Source organism: Clarias gariepinus, chromosome 2, assembly GCF_024256425.1.
Source record: "Clarias gariepinus isolate MV-2021 ecotype Netherlands chromosome 2, CGAR_prim_01v2, whole genome shotgun sequence".
Taxonomy (NCBI): domain Eukaryota; kingdom Metazoa; phylum Chordata; class Actinopteri; order Siluriformes; family Clariidae; genus Clarias; species Clarias gariepinus.
The window spans coordinates 22,872,447-22,886,139 of record NC_071101.1 but is presented as its reverse complement, the minus strand read 5'-3'; the positions used below and the strand labels follow the sequence as shown (position 1 = coordinate 22,886,139).

The 13,693-nt window shown below is 39.1% G+C and overlaps 2 protein-coding genes across 9 annotated transcripts in view; both read left to right on the top strand.

Moving 5' to 3' along the window:
• The window catches only part of kif21a (kinesin family member 21A), a 42,616-nt gene extending 31,723 nt beyond the window's left edge, over positions 1–10,893 (top strand). For all 8 annotated transcript variants that reach the window (XM_053516130.1, XM_053516139.1, XM_053516105.1 and 5 more), the window contains 7 exons: positions 663–799; positions 5,216–5,390; positions 6,046–6,210; positions 6,371–6,488; positions 7,136–7,306; positions 7,532–7,731; positions 8,449–10,893. In XM_053516130.1, coding sequence (XP_053372105.1) covers positions 663–799; positions 5,216–5,390; positions 6,046–6,210; positions 6,371–6,488; positions 7,136–7,306; positions 7,532–7,731; positions 8,449–8,536 — 1,054 coding nt within the window. In that variant the 3' untranslated portion in view covers positions 8,537–10,893. The remainder of the gene's footprint in view (positions 1–662; positions 800–5,215; positions 5,391–6,045; positions 6,211–6,370; positions 6,489–7,135; positions 7,307–7,531; positions 7,732–8,448) is intronic.
• Positions 10,894–12,495: 1,602 nt separating this feature from the next.
• Positions 12,496–13,693, top strand: part of cpne8 (copine VIII) — a 43,810-nt gene continuing 42,612 nt past the window's right edge. The window contains exon 1 of the mRNA XM_053478808.1: positions 12,496–12,613. Coding sequence (XP_053334783.1) covers positions 12,510–12,613 — 104 coding nt within the window. The 5' untranslated portion in view covers positions 12,496–12,509. The remainder of the gene's footprint in view (positions 12,614–13,693) is intronic.

The window sequence follows — 13,693 nt, the reverse complement described above, 5'->3', positions numbered from 1 at the left end:
ATTGTAAAGTGCTCACTGAGTATTGTGTTCTCTTTACCCAAATATTAACACTGAGCAACTATTCAAACTATGGGGATTACTGTATATTACTGCATATAACCAAGTTACAAAGTTACACATACAGCAAATAGCACTGTGTATACCTTCATGTGCATAAGTTATGATATCATATCTATATTTTAAGATTCAATATATTCTATGTTTAGGATTATTCAGTAACTCTCTTTCACGCTTGTTCATAATATTCCTGTTTTTGAAAAAACAGGAACCCATGTTCGACTCACAGTGCAATAAATCAGTTCTGCCTTTACAAAATGCGCATAGGTTTTTTCTGGACCTGAGACAGCGGTTGGCTCTATTTCATGAGATGAAGGTCTGGTTTCAGTCATACCTTAGTGCCATATTTGTCCATTTATGATTTATTTTCTTTTTATGTTGCAGCATGTGGCTGAAATGCTGAACAATGATGCACGTAGAGCCATGCATGCTCTGTTATAGTGTTTTAATCATTACATATTACGATATTTAAATACGATGGCTGCTGTTTGTGTGGAGAAACGCATGCAAGATCAGTCGCTTACTGTGGATGACATCGGCTCTGTTTCCTTGGTCTGACAGTGTGTGTGTGTGTGTGTGTGTGTGTGTGTGTGTGTGTTTCTCAGAGGAGTGATAAATCCAGTACCTGCATCGAAGAGCAATCGCGGGGGTACTCTGCAATGTGTGCATGTGGCTGAGGGCCACAGTAAAGCTGTGCTGTGTGTGGACTCCACTGATGATCTGCTCTTTACTGGATCTAAAGGTCTGATTTGCATGTCTGGCTTCAGTCCTGATTATTGATATTTACACCGCCTTTTACTGTCCTTTAAGAAAACTTTATTAAAAAACATAAACAGATGTACAAGTATAGTTAATTAAATGAAATAATAATAATAAGAAGTATATGGTTATTATTTTACTAATGAAATTTAAGTCAAATAATAAAAGAGAAATTTGTGTTTGAGCTGAATGCTTAGACATTAAATTATATTGTTTAATGCCCTTTAAAACCTTTAAAGCTAAATTTATTCAGTTTATATCATTGCCTATAAAACACTGAGTCGTGACCCAGAGCTGGGACACAGGACATTTTATATGGGTTTCTTGGGGAAGCAAACACTCAAATAGTATGTGAACACTGCCAATTAACGCATTTAATTGGTAGCATTTCTACAGTTTTATTGATGAGTTTTAAAAATTGACAGTATTAAAATTGACATGTTTGTTAATAACATACATATGAAGTTGTCATCTATCTCAGAAATGGGTTTAAAAATGGCAATAAAAATGATCAGTAACATTAATTCATGCGCATATATACTTTTCACATGATTTATAAAAAGTGCGTCTCTAGAAGAATTGTGGGAAACACTAGTTTTTACTGGTTGAAAATGTCTGGCCAGTGTACTGCTATAAAGTTCAGCCGTGTTTAAAAAGACAAGTGCTCAAATGCTTACAAAATCACACCACTGGGATGTTCAATTCAATTCAATTCAATTTTATTTGTATAGCGCTTTTAGCAATTTTCATTGCCGCAAAGCAGCTTTACACAGTCAAAAGAATTATTTAAGTTTGTATGAAATGTGAATTTGTATGAATCAAAATGGTCAGTTTGTCCCTGGTGAGCAAGCCGAGGGCGACAGTGGCAAGGAAAAACTCCCTGAGATGGTAATAGGAAGAAACCTTGAGAGGAACCAGACTCAACAGGGAACCCATCCTCATTTGGGTGAAACAGAAAGCAGTAAATGATCTGCATTTATACAGTGTGTAGGGTGGGAGGCAGTTCAGCTATAATAGCTGATGTTAATTGATGTTAATATGGAGTCCAGGTAGTTATTGAAGACTCAGGTAGACATGTAAGAAGTTCCAGTCATGAACTATCGAACTGTCAAGTCCCCAGAGAAACAGTTGCCAACACCAGTCAAGGCCAGAACCATTTTCTAGGTAGAAAGAATCATTCCCAGACACCAGACGCATCCCAGAGAGACACACGGGGCATCCATGTGACGAGATCTTCAGCCAGAAGCGGGGCACCAGGATGGGTCAGACAGGTCCGGAGGGCAGAGGGAGTCTGGATCACTGGCAGCTCAGGAACGACATGTGTAGCTCGACAGAGAGAGAGAGAAAGAGTGAAAGGGGGGGACAGGAGGAGAGAGGAAAAAGAAAGAGGGGGGGAAAGAGAAGAAGAGGAGAGATGGCAGTTAGGTATGGTCACAGTCACACAATGTATAATGTGAATGTATATTAACTGTAGAGTGCAAGCAGAGACTCCGGCAGGACTAACTATGACAGCATAACTAAAAGGGAGAGCCAGAAGGAAACACAAACATGAGGGCTTCCTGACATGTAAAGCAAACAATCACCTCACCGTCAGCAAACCTGAGTGATCAATGAGAGTGAGGAAGACAGCATCCAAACATACCAGTTCACCATAATACTCTACGTCCATGAGTCCCCCAGATCTGCTCCTTTACCTATGGCAAATCTATTTATAAAAATGCTTGGCTAAATAAATAGGTTTTTAGCCTGGACTTAAACACTGAGACTGTGTCTGAGTCCCGAACACTATTTGGAAGACTATTCCATAACTTTGGGGCTTTGTAAGAAAAAGCTCTGCCCCCAGCTGTATTTTTCATAATACGCGGTACTGACAAGCAGCCTGCATCCTTTGATCGAAGTAGGCGTGGCGGATCGTAAGACACTAGTAGTTCGCTCAGGTACTGCGGCGCGAGACCATTTAATGCTTTATATGTCAAGAGTAGTATTTTAAAATCAATGCGAAATTTCACAGGGAGCCAATGGAGTGAAGATAAGATAGGGGTAATGTGCTCATATCTTCTGGTTCTGGTGAGGACTCTCGCTGCTGCATTCTGGACTAGCTGAAGCTTATTTATGCATCTAGCTGAACAACCAGACAGTAAGGCATTACAATAGTCCAACCTAGAGGTGATAAAAGCATGAACTAGTTTTTCTGCGTCGTTTAGCGACAATAAATTTCTTATTCTGGCAATATTTCTGAGGTGAAAAAAAGCTATCCTGGTAGTATTATCTACATGTGCTTCAAATGAAAGGCTGGAATCAATAATCACACCAAGGTCTTTTACTGTTGCATTTAATGGAACAGAAATGCCATCTAAAGTTACGGTGTGATCTAAAATTTTACTCCTAGCTGTATGCGGTCCTATGACTAGAACTTCTGTCTTATCCGGATTTAGCAGAAGGAAGTTAATTAGCATCCAATTTCTTATGTCCTGCACACATTGCTCAATTTTAGTAAGCTGTTTTTTCTCGTCAGGTTTTGCTGAGACATATAATTGTGTATCGTCAGCATAACAATGAAAACTAATACCATGCTTACGGATTATGTTGCCCAGAGGAAGCATGTAAAAGGAAAAAAGCAGTGGACCTAAAACTGAACCCTGCGGAACGCCAAACTCCACTAGAGAACATGCAGAATAATCACCATTTAAGTCTACATACTGATAACGATGGGTCAGATAGGATCTGAGCCAGGAGAGGGCTGTACCCTTAATTCCCACTACATTTTCTAATCTGTGAAGAAGAATAGCGTGATCAACGGTGTCAAAAGCTGCACTGAGGTCAAGTAGTACAAGCATAGTTACACAACCCTGATCAGAGGCCAATAGAATGTCATTTACTACTTTAACGAGCGCTGTCTCTGTACTGTGATGAGGCCTAAATCCTGACTGATACAGTTCATGTATGCCATTTCTATGTATATATGAGCATAGCTGCTCTGCTACTATCTTTTCCAGAATCTTAGAGATAAAGGGGAGGTTTGATATTGGTCTGTAACTAGACAGCTGACAGGGGTCGAGGTCAGGTTTCTTAATTATTGGTTTGATAACTGCTAATTTAAAAGATTTTGGAACATATCCAATGCTGAGTGAAGAATTAATTATTCTCAACAGGGGTTCTACTATTGCTGGTACTATCTGTTTAAGAAAATGTGTCGGTACAGGATCTAATATACAGGTTGATGAATTTGAAGAAGAGATGAGTGAAATTAGTTCATTCTCTTCAAGGGGAGTAAAGTATTCTAGGTTCTGATCTGACATGGCTAGATTAACATCTGCATCAATTACATTGTTCGGTTTCAAAACCTCAATTTTATGCCTAATATTTACAATTTTATTATTAAAAAAGTTCATGAAGTCCTCACTATTGCATGATGTTGTTGTGGAGATTTCTGCAGTGGTCTTATTTCTGGTTAATTTGGCTACAGCATTAAATAAGAATCTAGGATTATTTTTGTTATTTTCTATAAGAGTGGAGAGATATGTTGATCTAGCTACACTAAGAGCTTTTCTATAGTTCAGGATGCTCTCCTTCCATGCTATTTGAAATACTAGTAATTTAGTTTGACGCCATTTACGTTCTAATTTCCGAGCGGTCTGTTTTAAAGTGCGCGTGTGATCGTTATACCAGGGAGCAAGTTTCTTATCTCTAATAATTTTTCTTTTGACTGGAGCTACATTATCTAAGGTATAGCGAAATGTCGACTCTAAATATTTAGTCGCCTGATCGAGTTCTGTGGGGTCAGACGGCGATCTAATCGAAGTTGGGAACTCTGGGAGATTACTGATAAAACTCTGTTTGGTAGTTGATGTGAATGTACGTTTCATACGGTAGCGCGGCGCTGTGTGTACATTATTATTGTGACACACTTGAATTGAGACAAGATAGTGATCTGAGATAACTTCAGATAGTGGTATTGTGAATAAATTTCTTATACTTAATCCAAATAATATTATTAAATCTAAAGTGTGACCTGCTTTATGAGTGGGTCCTACTACATACTGATTTACTCCTACCGAGTCCAGTATAGACATAAATGCAGTTCTTAGAGGGTCTTCTGGGTTTTCAAAATGAATATTAAAATCTCCAGCAATTAGCACTTTGTCTACAGAAACGACTAGATTTGAAAGGAAATCTGCAAATTCACTAAGAAATTCCGAGTACGGCCCTGGAGGTCTGTAAATGACAATTAGCGGGATCGACTGAGCTGACTTAATATAGTTAAATACACTTATGTTACTATAAAGAATTTCAAATGAATTAAATTTGTGTCCGTGTTTTTGTACAATAGTCAATGGATGTTGTCGTGTGGTTTTCATCCTGTTTTTCTGATTAGTGCATTGTCTCCTCTTCCCCTCAGACCGTACGTGTAAGGTTTGGAATCTAGTGACTGGGCAGGAAATCATGTCTCTGGGTGGCCATCCCAACAACGTGGTGTCTGTACGCTACAGCTCCAGCATGGTCTTCACCGTCTCCACCTCCTTCATCAAAGTGTGGGACATCCGTGACTCTGCAAAGTGCATCCGCACACTCACGTGAGTTCTCTTTAGCCCTATAGGACGCATAACGTAATTCAGAAAGGTAACAGATGGTGAATCCAAAATGAACAACGTCAAATACATAAAGAGAATTTCAGCAAAGCTAGTAGAGGTGTAGAAGAGATTAAATAACCTGCAGTAAACAAGGCACACAGGAAAATTGCCAGCAATTTTGCTCTGGTTAGTACTTACTACCAGATTGTGACCTCTTGTGGATGATTGGTGCAATTTGGTAAGTAAGTCAGACTGCTAAAACTTTCAAGCATTCTAATAAATCGAAACTATCAAACTTTTTAAAAATCATCTTCTAACAAAATATTTTAGATGCACAGACACTATAAAAATGTAGTAGAAAAATCCTAAAAGAAAAAGCTAAAGAAATGCTTTTTGAGTTATGTTAGTCCTTTCATTTAATAACCAAATAAATTATAAGCAAAAATCTGTAAAAGCTAAATCTGATAAATTCTGGGGGTGAATACTTTTGCACTGTCCACTGTATGTTCCAACGAGGATAATAATTAACCTACTGATTTACAGATCTTAGTCAGAATCCATATTCTTAACCTAAGTGTCACATGCTGTTGGAATGAAGTGCACCAAATAAAGCAAACATCTTCATGAAAATGCCAACGTGTCTTCTTTTCTTTCACAGATCCTCCGGGCAGGTGAGCGCAGGTGATGCATGTGCAGCTAACACCAGCCGCACCGTGACTACAGCTGCTGGGGAAAACCAGATCAACCAGATCGCACTTAACCCTACAGGCACAGTGCTATATGTGGCAGCTGGCAACTCTGTCCGCATGTGGGACCTGAGAAGGTACACACTCTTAGATACTAAACCTGCTAATGTTATAATATGTTATAATAAAAAAATATATATATAATAATAATAAATTGCTTTCGTATGCCCTCAAGCACGTGTTAATTTTGTCTCAACTTGTTGAGAGGAAAGTAATAAATTTTCTTTCCCTCCTAAGGTTTGCCTCAACAGGAAAACTCACAGGTCATCTTGGCCCAGTCATGTGTTTGACTGTGGATCACTCTGGCAACGGCCAAGATCTGGTCATCACTGGCTCCAAGGATCACTACATCAAGGTGTGTGTTTTGCCAGGCTGTGTGTTTTAATACACTTTGGAAAACATTTTAATTGGTTCTTTTTTCCTTTTTAATACACTTTTAATTATATACAAGTCAAACTGGGACTTTTGATTGTGCAGAATAAGAGAACATGGTAAAAACTACATTTATTTCTCAATATAATCCCCTTTTACAATAATACACTTATTCCAGTGTTGAATACTATCAAGGTAGAAAGTGTGTTCTGCTGCCTTCCATGTCAAAATTTTAATTTATTGCAAATTAGCTCTTGGCCGGGATCGTCATTTATAGATGTACGCCTCCTTTAAAATACTTGTCATACTTGTAATAAGTGTTATACTGTGGCTACAGTAAGTCTCCTCACTCTAGTGTGCTTCAGCCACAAGTCTTTTCTAAATGTCAATCAGTTTTCCGCCTCCAGTCACAAGAAATGCCATCACAAGTCCCTGTTAGACTTGAACGCCCCTCATATAATTTTGATGAATAAAGTAAGTAAGAAAGTTCTGTACTGATAGTGAGATAACAGTTTATATTATAAGGGATTACTTTTACATTTTTAACATTCATAAATCAATTGACCTTTTTCCAAGAGAGAATAACAACTCATGCCAAACATTACGCCTATCCCTGCTGTGTATTTGTAGATGTTTGATGTAACAGAAGGAGCTCTAGGCAGCATCAGTCCTACGCATAACTTCGAGCCACCGCACTACGATGGCATTGAGTCGGTGGTGGTGCAGGGAGACTGTCTGTTCAGTGGCTCCCGAGATAATGGAATCAAAAAATGGGACCTGGCTCGCAAAGACCTACTGCAGGTAAGCCCGATAAATCAAAAGGACGCCTATTGCAGGCTTCAGAGAAGGTTATTGTTCAGTCATGCAGTAAGTTGTTTTTGTCAAGGCTGCAGTGCTGCATGTAAATCAATGAAATAGCTGAGAGTGATGAAAGGGAGTGTTTTTTGAGACTGATCTTTTTCTGTTAGTGCAGGTATTGGATTGGAAATGTGAAATGTGTGTGTGTGTGTGTGTGTGTTTGAACAGCAAGTCCCTAATGCTCATCGAGACTGGGTGTGTGCGCTGGGCGTCGTGCCAGGTTCTCCTGCCCTGCTGAGCGGTTGTAGAGGAGGAGTGTTAAAACTCTGGCACACAGACACACTGAGTGCGCTTGGAGAACTCCGGGGTCACGAGAGCCCCATCAACAGCATCTCCACTAACAGCAGCTTATTGTTTACTGCATCTGAGTGAGTAACCACACACACACACACACACATAGCACTAATGTTGATGTAGTCAAGAGAAAATAATCCACCACTTAATAATTTGTATCCTGTTTTTAAATCATAAGTAAACTTATGATTTACTTTTTGTTACTTATGTTTTAAATAAAAAGACAATGTAATATCCTATATTTAAAAAAATTAATATAGGATATTAAAATGTAAGTAGCTAACAATAAAACGAGCATTTACTGCACTCATTCATATAGTGTGAATGAAATCTAAATACATTTTATTAGGCATATTAAACCACAACACAAAGAACATAAAGAATATGCAATTGAATGGCATATATTATAAATTGTTAACATTAAGTTATTTGAGTTTAGTTATAGTTGTATGTCGGGAAAAAATACATATATTTTTATTTATTTAAGTTGAAGATGGCAGAAAAGTTTCATCATCTGACGTCTCGTTTACTAAAAAGTAAAATGTGATATCACCAATTAAATTGCTGAAGGCAAATTAACATGAAGGCTTATTAAAATTCGAATTATATTTTACTCAATTCACTTGCTTATGAATGTAATGAAGTTCCACTGTTTACATAACATAAATGCAAATAAATCCCTGCTCTATCTGTCGCAGCATCCCATTAATATTCCTATACTGAACATTTGTTATAGTACTACAACACAATATTTTAACAAGTCTTCTTTGTGTTTTTCTCTTCCTGTGCAGTGATCGGACAGTGAAGATCTGGCGTGCGAGAGGAGGTCTGGACAGCACTGACATGGCTGATGCTCCTGATGAGCCTGGCAGCAACTGACTGTCCAATTCTGTCTCATGTGGCTAACTTCTCTTCTGCACTCTGCCCTCACCCACTAAAACAGGACACCTGATATATACCAACCTAGAAGATTAATGCCTGAATATGGCAAAAGAGGATGTAAACAGATTGGAATCTTCTCCTTCACCATAGCCACTTCTCTTGCGTGGTGTCTTAATAGCGCAGCAATGCTATGGATCATAGCTAAAGCAAATCTCATTATAAAGTAACACTCCTTTAGACGCTGCAACTTCTCCATATTGATCGTGATTAACCACTGGGGGAACCCTGCTGCATGGGGATTAGTTGGATATGAGGAGAGGAGGGACCGGTTCCTGTCTGTAGCTGGCTTCAGTAGGCCGGGTCTCTGAGCTCATATATGAACTCGTGCTTCTAGACCTTTTGCACAGCACTGAGCGCTTTACACACATGATGCATACTGAGTAGCTGTAGCTTTGCATTAAGTGGACTAACTGAAATCACCATGCCTTTAAAAATTCTGTCTATACGTTTGAGCCTGAAAGTCGTTGGTGACCAAAGTGCGAAGCTCAGCTGTACTACAATCATTAACTTATTAACAAATTCAATTCTAATGCATAATATAGATATCGAAAGTTTCTCTTTTTCTTCTTCCTTCCTTGTCTTAAGCCTTGCTCAAGCTGGATTAATTTACCATGTGAAGGTAATTTATTTTCAGATTGTCCTAAAAGTACTGTCAAGTTAAAATGATCTTAACACTCTACCATGCTAAACCTGTACAATGTCCAAGCACATTGATTACCTTCTGTGTTTTGTCAAACATACTGTAGCTCTCCCTCAGTACACTATTTGGTGTAATATCTAAACTTGGGAGACGTGGCACAATTCCGACATTGACATCAAGGATATGACACGTCAGTCTTGACTATCTGGATATTTACTACACAAAACACAGCTGCTTTATCCTGACCAATAAAATCCCTTAAAATTACATTACCGAACCTAGGTAAATGAAACAAATTCAGCCTCGAGCATTATAGCAGCTCTTGTGTTAAATGTCCTCGCTGCCTTCTTGTTAACACCTGGCTAAGGTTGTAATATCTTCGACACTTACAATAGATACACCTACTAGTTCATACACTTATTAGTTGTATGTATGTGGAAATAGGAGGAGTGTAGTGGTCTGTGTGCTGGTGTGCATATCCACCTGCTTCTGTTTCTGTCATAATTGTTCTTGTTATCTCTGGCATAAATACATATATAATCTCAGTAGTGTTGATGTATGTAGTTACAGTAGAAAACTACAAGTACTGTATGTGTGCAATCATGTCTTAGCCTGTAGACGACTAACAAACAGGGAAGCGTTTGGCTTATAACCAGGAACGGTAGACCAGGAATGACTCTGCAGTGTATCAGTTTAAACCTTCCCTTTGTAAAGGACAGAAATGTGTATTAATGGTTTAAGTTTTCAGCTCACTGGATGTGTTTATGTCCTGTTTTTTTCACCAGGGTTAAAGCTGACTGACATGTCAGCAAGCTAAATGTCAGATGCCACAAATTAAAGGCCATCTGTCAAAATCCCATGCCACTGTGTGTACGTGTGTGTGTGTGGCTATTGTAAGGGCAAATCTTAGGAACCCGAAATTTTACCTAGTGGACATTGCAAATAGCTTCTACCAAACTGCTGTGGATGTTTGTGGGTATTTTCAGTGGCCACTTTGCAGTGAAGCTGTGCCTAACCTGTGTGTGATCTGTGCAACAGTAAACCATTTTGTCCACTGGAGGGAGGTCTTGTACCTCTGTTTCTCTAGCATTCATATGGATGATCCTATTAGCTCTATTATACCTTCTGTTTTGTGTACGAGTCTGACTTACCATTGAAGAATCAGCTCTGTGGACACTTTTTGCTCTTTTGTAAGAATCTGTGTTATTCATTATCATGCAGGTGCTTGTCTCCTGTCTCGCTTGTCTCTCGATATTATCATAACGTGGCTGCACCTGGGTTCAGGAGCGTGTAGTAGCTGAATAAAAGGCTAGGACTGTCATTCTATGCCGACTGTTCGTTCTATGGTGTAGCCCTCATAACAAAAGCATGAACATCATGGCCCAGGTGAAATATTTAGCACCTCAATGCGCTTGTGACTACTTTATTGTCTTTGAAGATATTTTTTTCATTCCTGTCTGAATGGCGATGTCAAAATGCACACAGTTTTACTCGTCTGCATAGGTGAATTATTTATGATGAAAGTATAAAAGGCATTTTCTCTGGTAGAAGTTGCTCCTTGCTGTCAAAATTGTTTCATCTTTGCTGTATTTTTTTTTTTTTTAATCTTTTGTGCATTCTTGTCATTTTGGCTCGTACTACTCTTAAGTTTCCTTTGCAGTTATGAATAAAACATGAAAAAACTAATAATGCATCGGTCTGTTCCATTATCTTTACATCATTGGTATGCAAGGAATCTTTCTACTGTAAAATTTGCCAAGCTGTTCTTGCCTCTGGGTGACCACAGGCATCTTCCCAATGTCATTCATTAAGACTCATAAGCATGCATGTGTGCCGTTAAGAACCCATAGTTATTTAGTGAATGATTTTAAGCCAATGATCATATTTTAATTTGTGTGATTACTCACAGTTGGAGTTTTTCTTTGCGTAACATTTCAATAAACTGCCAATGAATCCTTCATTAACATTTAGATTGCAGTTGCCATGCTAATCTAGCATCTGATTGCAACTGAACTGAAGTCGCAAAGCTCATAACCCATGGATACCAAGAAGCCATCAGTGACTTTGTGCAGTGCAGGAGTTGTGACCTGATGTCCATGTGAGGGGTTTGAGAAATGCTTTTCTTCGGTGGTGACAACCAGGGTCGTCTGTGTTAATATTTTAAAATGTGTTCTGTTAAATATATGATGTAATTGGACTTGCTTGAAGGGGAAAAGCACTGATGCATAGCAGGGTCAAAGGCCAAGTCACTCTCTCTTCCTGATGGAATTAAGGATGAGTCACACACCTCATCTTTCTCATATATTTCTGTACATTTTAATTCATCAATGTCTTCGCATGAAGCATGAGCAGCATATGATTGCTATGTGGATACACAGTTACTGAGTGCGTAAACTGAGTCCCTTTCTCGCACAGCTTGTCGGATCCTCTCTACCCTGACCTTCAATGAACCTTTGTATGGCCACCAATGAGCAATCAGGCTAGTGTGTGTCTTATTTTCTCTCTCTCGCTCTCTCTCTAGTGCAAAAAAATGTAACCAGTCAAATTGCTGGGGTTCAACTGACCCTGATAAAGGACGGAGCATGATGCATGATACCCATGAGATCTACAACTGTAATCCAAGAAGAGGTGCCTTAACCACTTCTCCCTTGACATTGCCATTGCTTTATTAAAGTGATCAGTAAGTGTACATACACTTTGAGCAAAAAGGAGCTTTTCCTTGTTGCTGGGATGGAGTGTCTGTGGTACATATTTGTACATTTGGTGTGCATCTTTAATAATCTCTCAATAAAAGCAATACATAGTATCTAATTGAACCCTAAGGACCAATTTAAAGAAGATGTATTGTAAAATACTGTGCAACTCAGGTGAGATGTCTCAGGTGGTATATAATATAATATAAATGTATATACAGCCTACTAAAGATAAAAACCATTTACCTTGGATTTGAGGGCAGTGTTGGAAATGCCCACTTATACCAAAACAACACAGATGCCAAGGTGTCACCTGGATGTCATCTGGTCAGGGGGTACCTTTTGAAAAATTTAATGCTTCGTGACATGGAATATGAGGAAAAAAAATAGTAATCACGCTATTTGGTGCTCACTATTTCGCTCTCTCACGCGCGCCCCTGAATTACCAGCTCGTCTGTGACGTAGCGCGCGCGCGTGTCCGCCGCCGAGCCACAGCAGCGCCGAGGATGGAAACGAGCTCTCCTCCTCCTCCTCCTCTCTCTCCACAGCAGCAGCTCTCTTAGTGCCACATTAAGTCATGTCTTCGACTAACAGCTTCCCGAATTTGGCCAGTATCGGCGACTGGGAGCCTCTGATCTCTGCCATTCCCGCCACCAAAGTTGAGCTCACGGTGTCGTGCAGGTGAGTGACGCGCGCGCGCTCGCTCGCTCGCGCTCTGGGTGTCTCTGTGACTGGCGCACGCGGACGCAGGAAACCAGGGGAAAGGTTTAAAAAGCTGCAGGTGGAGATGTTTTCTGATCATTGTTCGTGCGATGTGTTTATGTATCAGTGCGTATTTTCTGTTTTCCCGCCACAACTAGCTACAGAAACGCGTTGTCGGGTTCTCCAGTGCCTCCTTCGTGTGGTACAGAGGAGTCCCCTTACACAAGCAAGGTGTAGACTGTTCACGCTTTACACATAACAACATGTTCATTCAATTCTGAAATGTTTATTTCTTTCCTGCTTTGCACTAAGTTGCTGTGTGTTAAGAGGCGTCATGCCACAGTTATCTTCCAGTTCTATGCACTGTTTGTCTACATATATTGTGTATACAGTACATTGTGTATGCAAATTGTCTATACACTGTTTGTCTACGTATATTGTGTATACATTGTGTATGCAGTTCGTCTATACACTGTTTGTTTACGCACAGTTTACATACGCAAGTTGTTTAAAGCTTCTGTTTCATGCATATGCACTTTCTGGTGTTCTGGACATGATTATTTATATTACTGTTCCAAGAAGACCTTATATGTAGTTTCTTATTTAGGATTTTAAGATGCAAGTGGATACTGATAAAATAATCATTCATTTCAGGTTATTAAGATCAAGTTGGTTGTCACCACAAAGTACAATATTGCATAAAAAAGCAAATCTGATGGCTTTTATTGGTATAATAGCTATGCAATAAATTCCTAGTAGCATATATATGTTTGTTTATTTGTTTCATAACTTCCACTTATAATTATTTCCATTGCAGTATCTGGATTAATTTCCATTAGCCTCTCTGAATTCAGTATTGTCTGGTTGAAATCAGAATCTGTCTCCACAAAGTCTTGTAATTTCCCTTGACAAGATATCATGCTCACTGGTTTGATTGAGCATCCTCACTGAAATGACAATGAATTAGTGTTGTAGTCTGGGGCGAGGAAAGAATTCTGGTGACTTCTAAGAAACATTTATTTCTGCAAAGATTGAGATTTTTTTTTTAACTAACCAAAA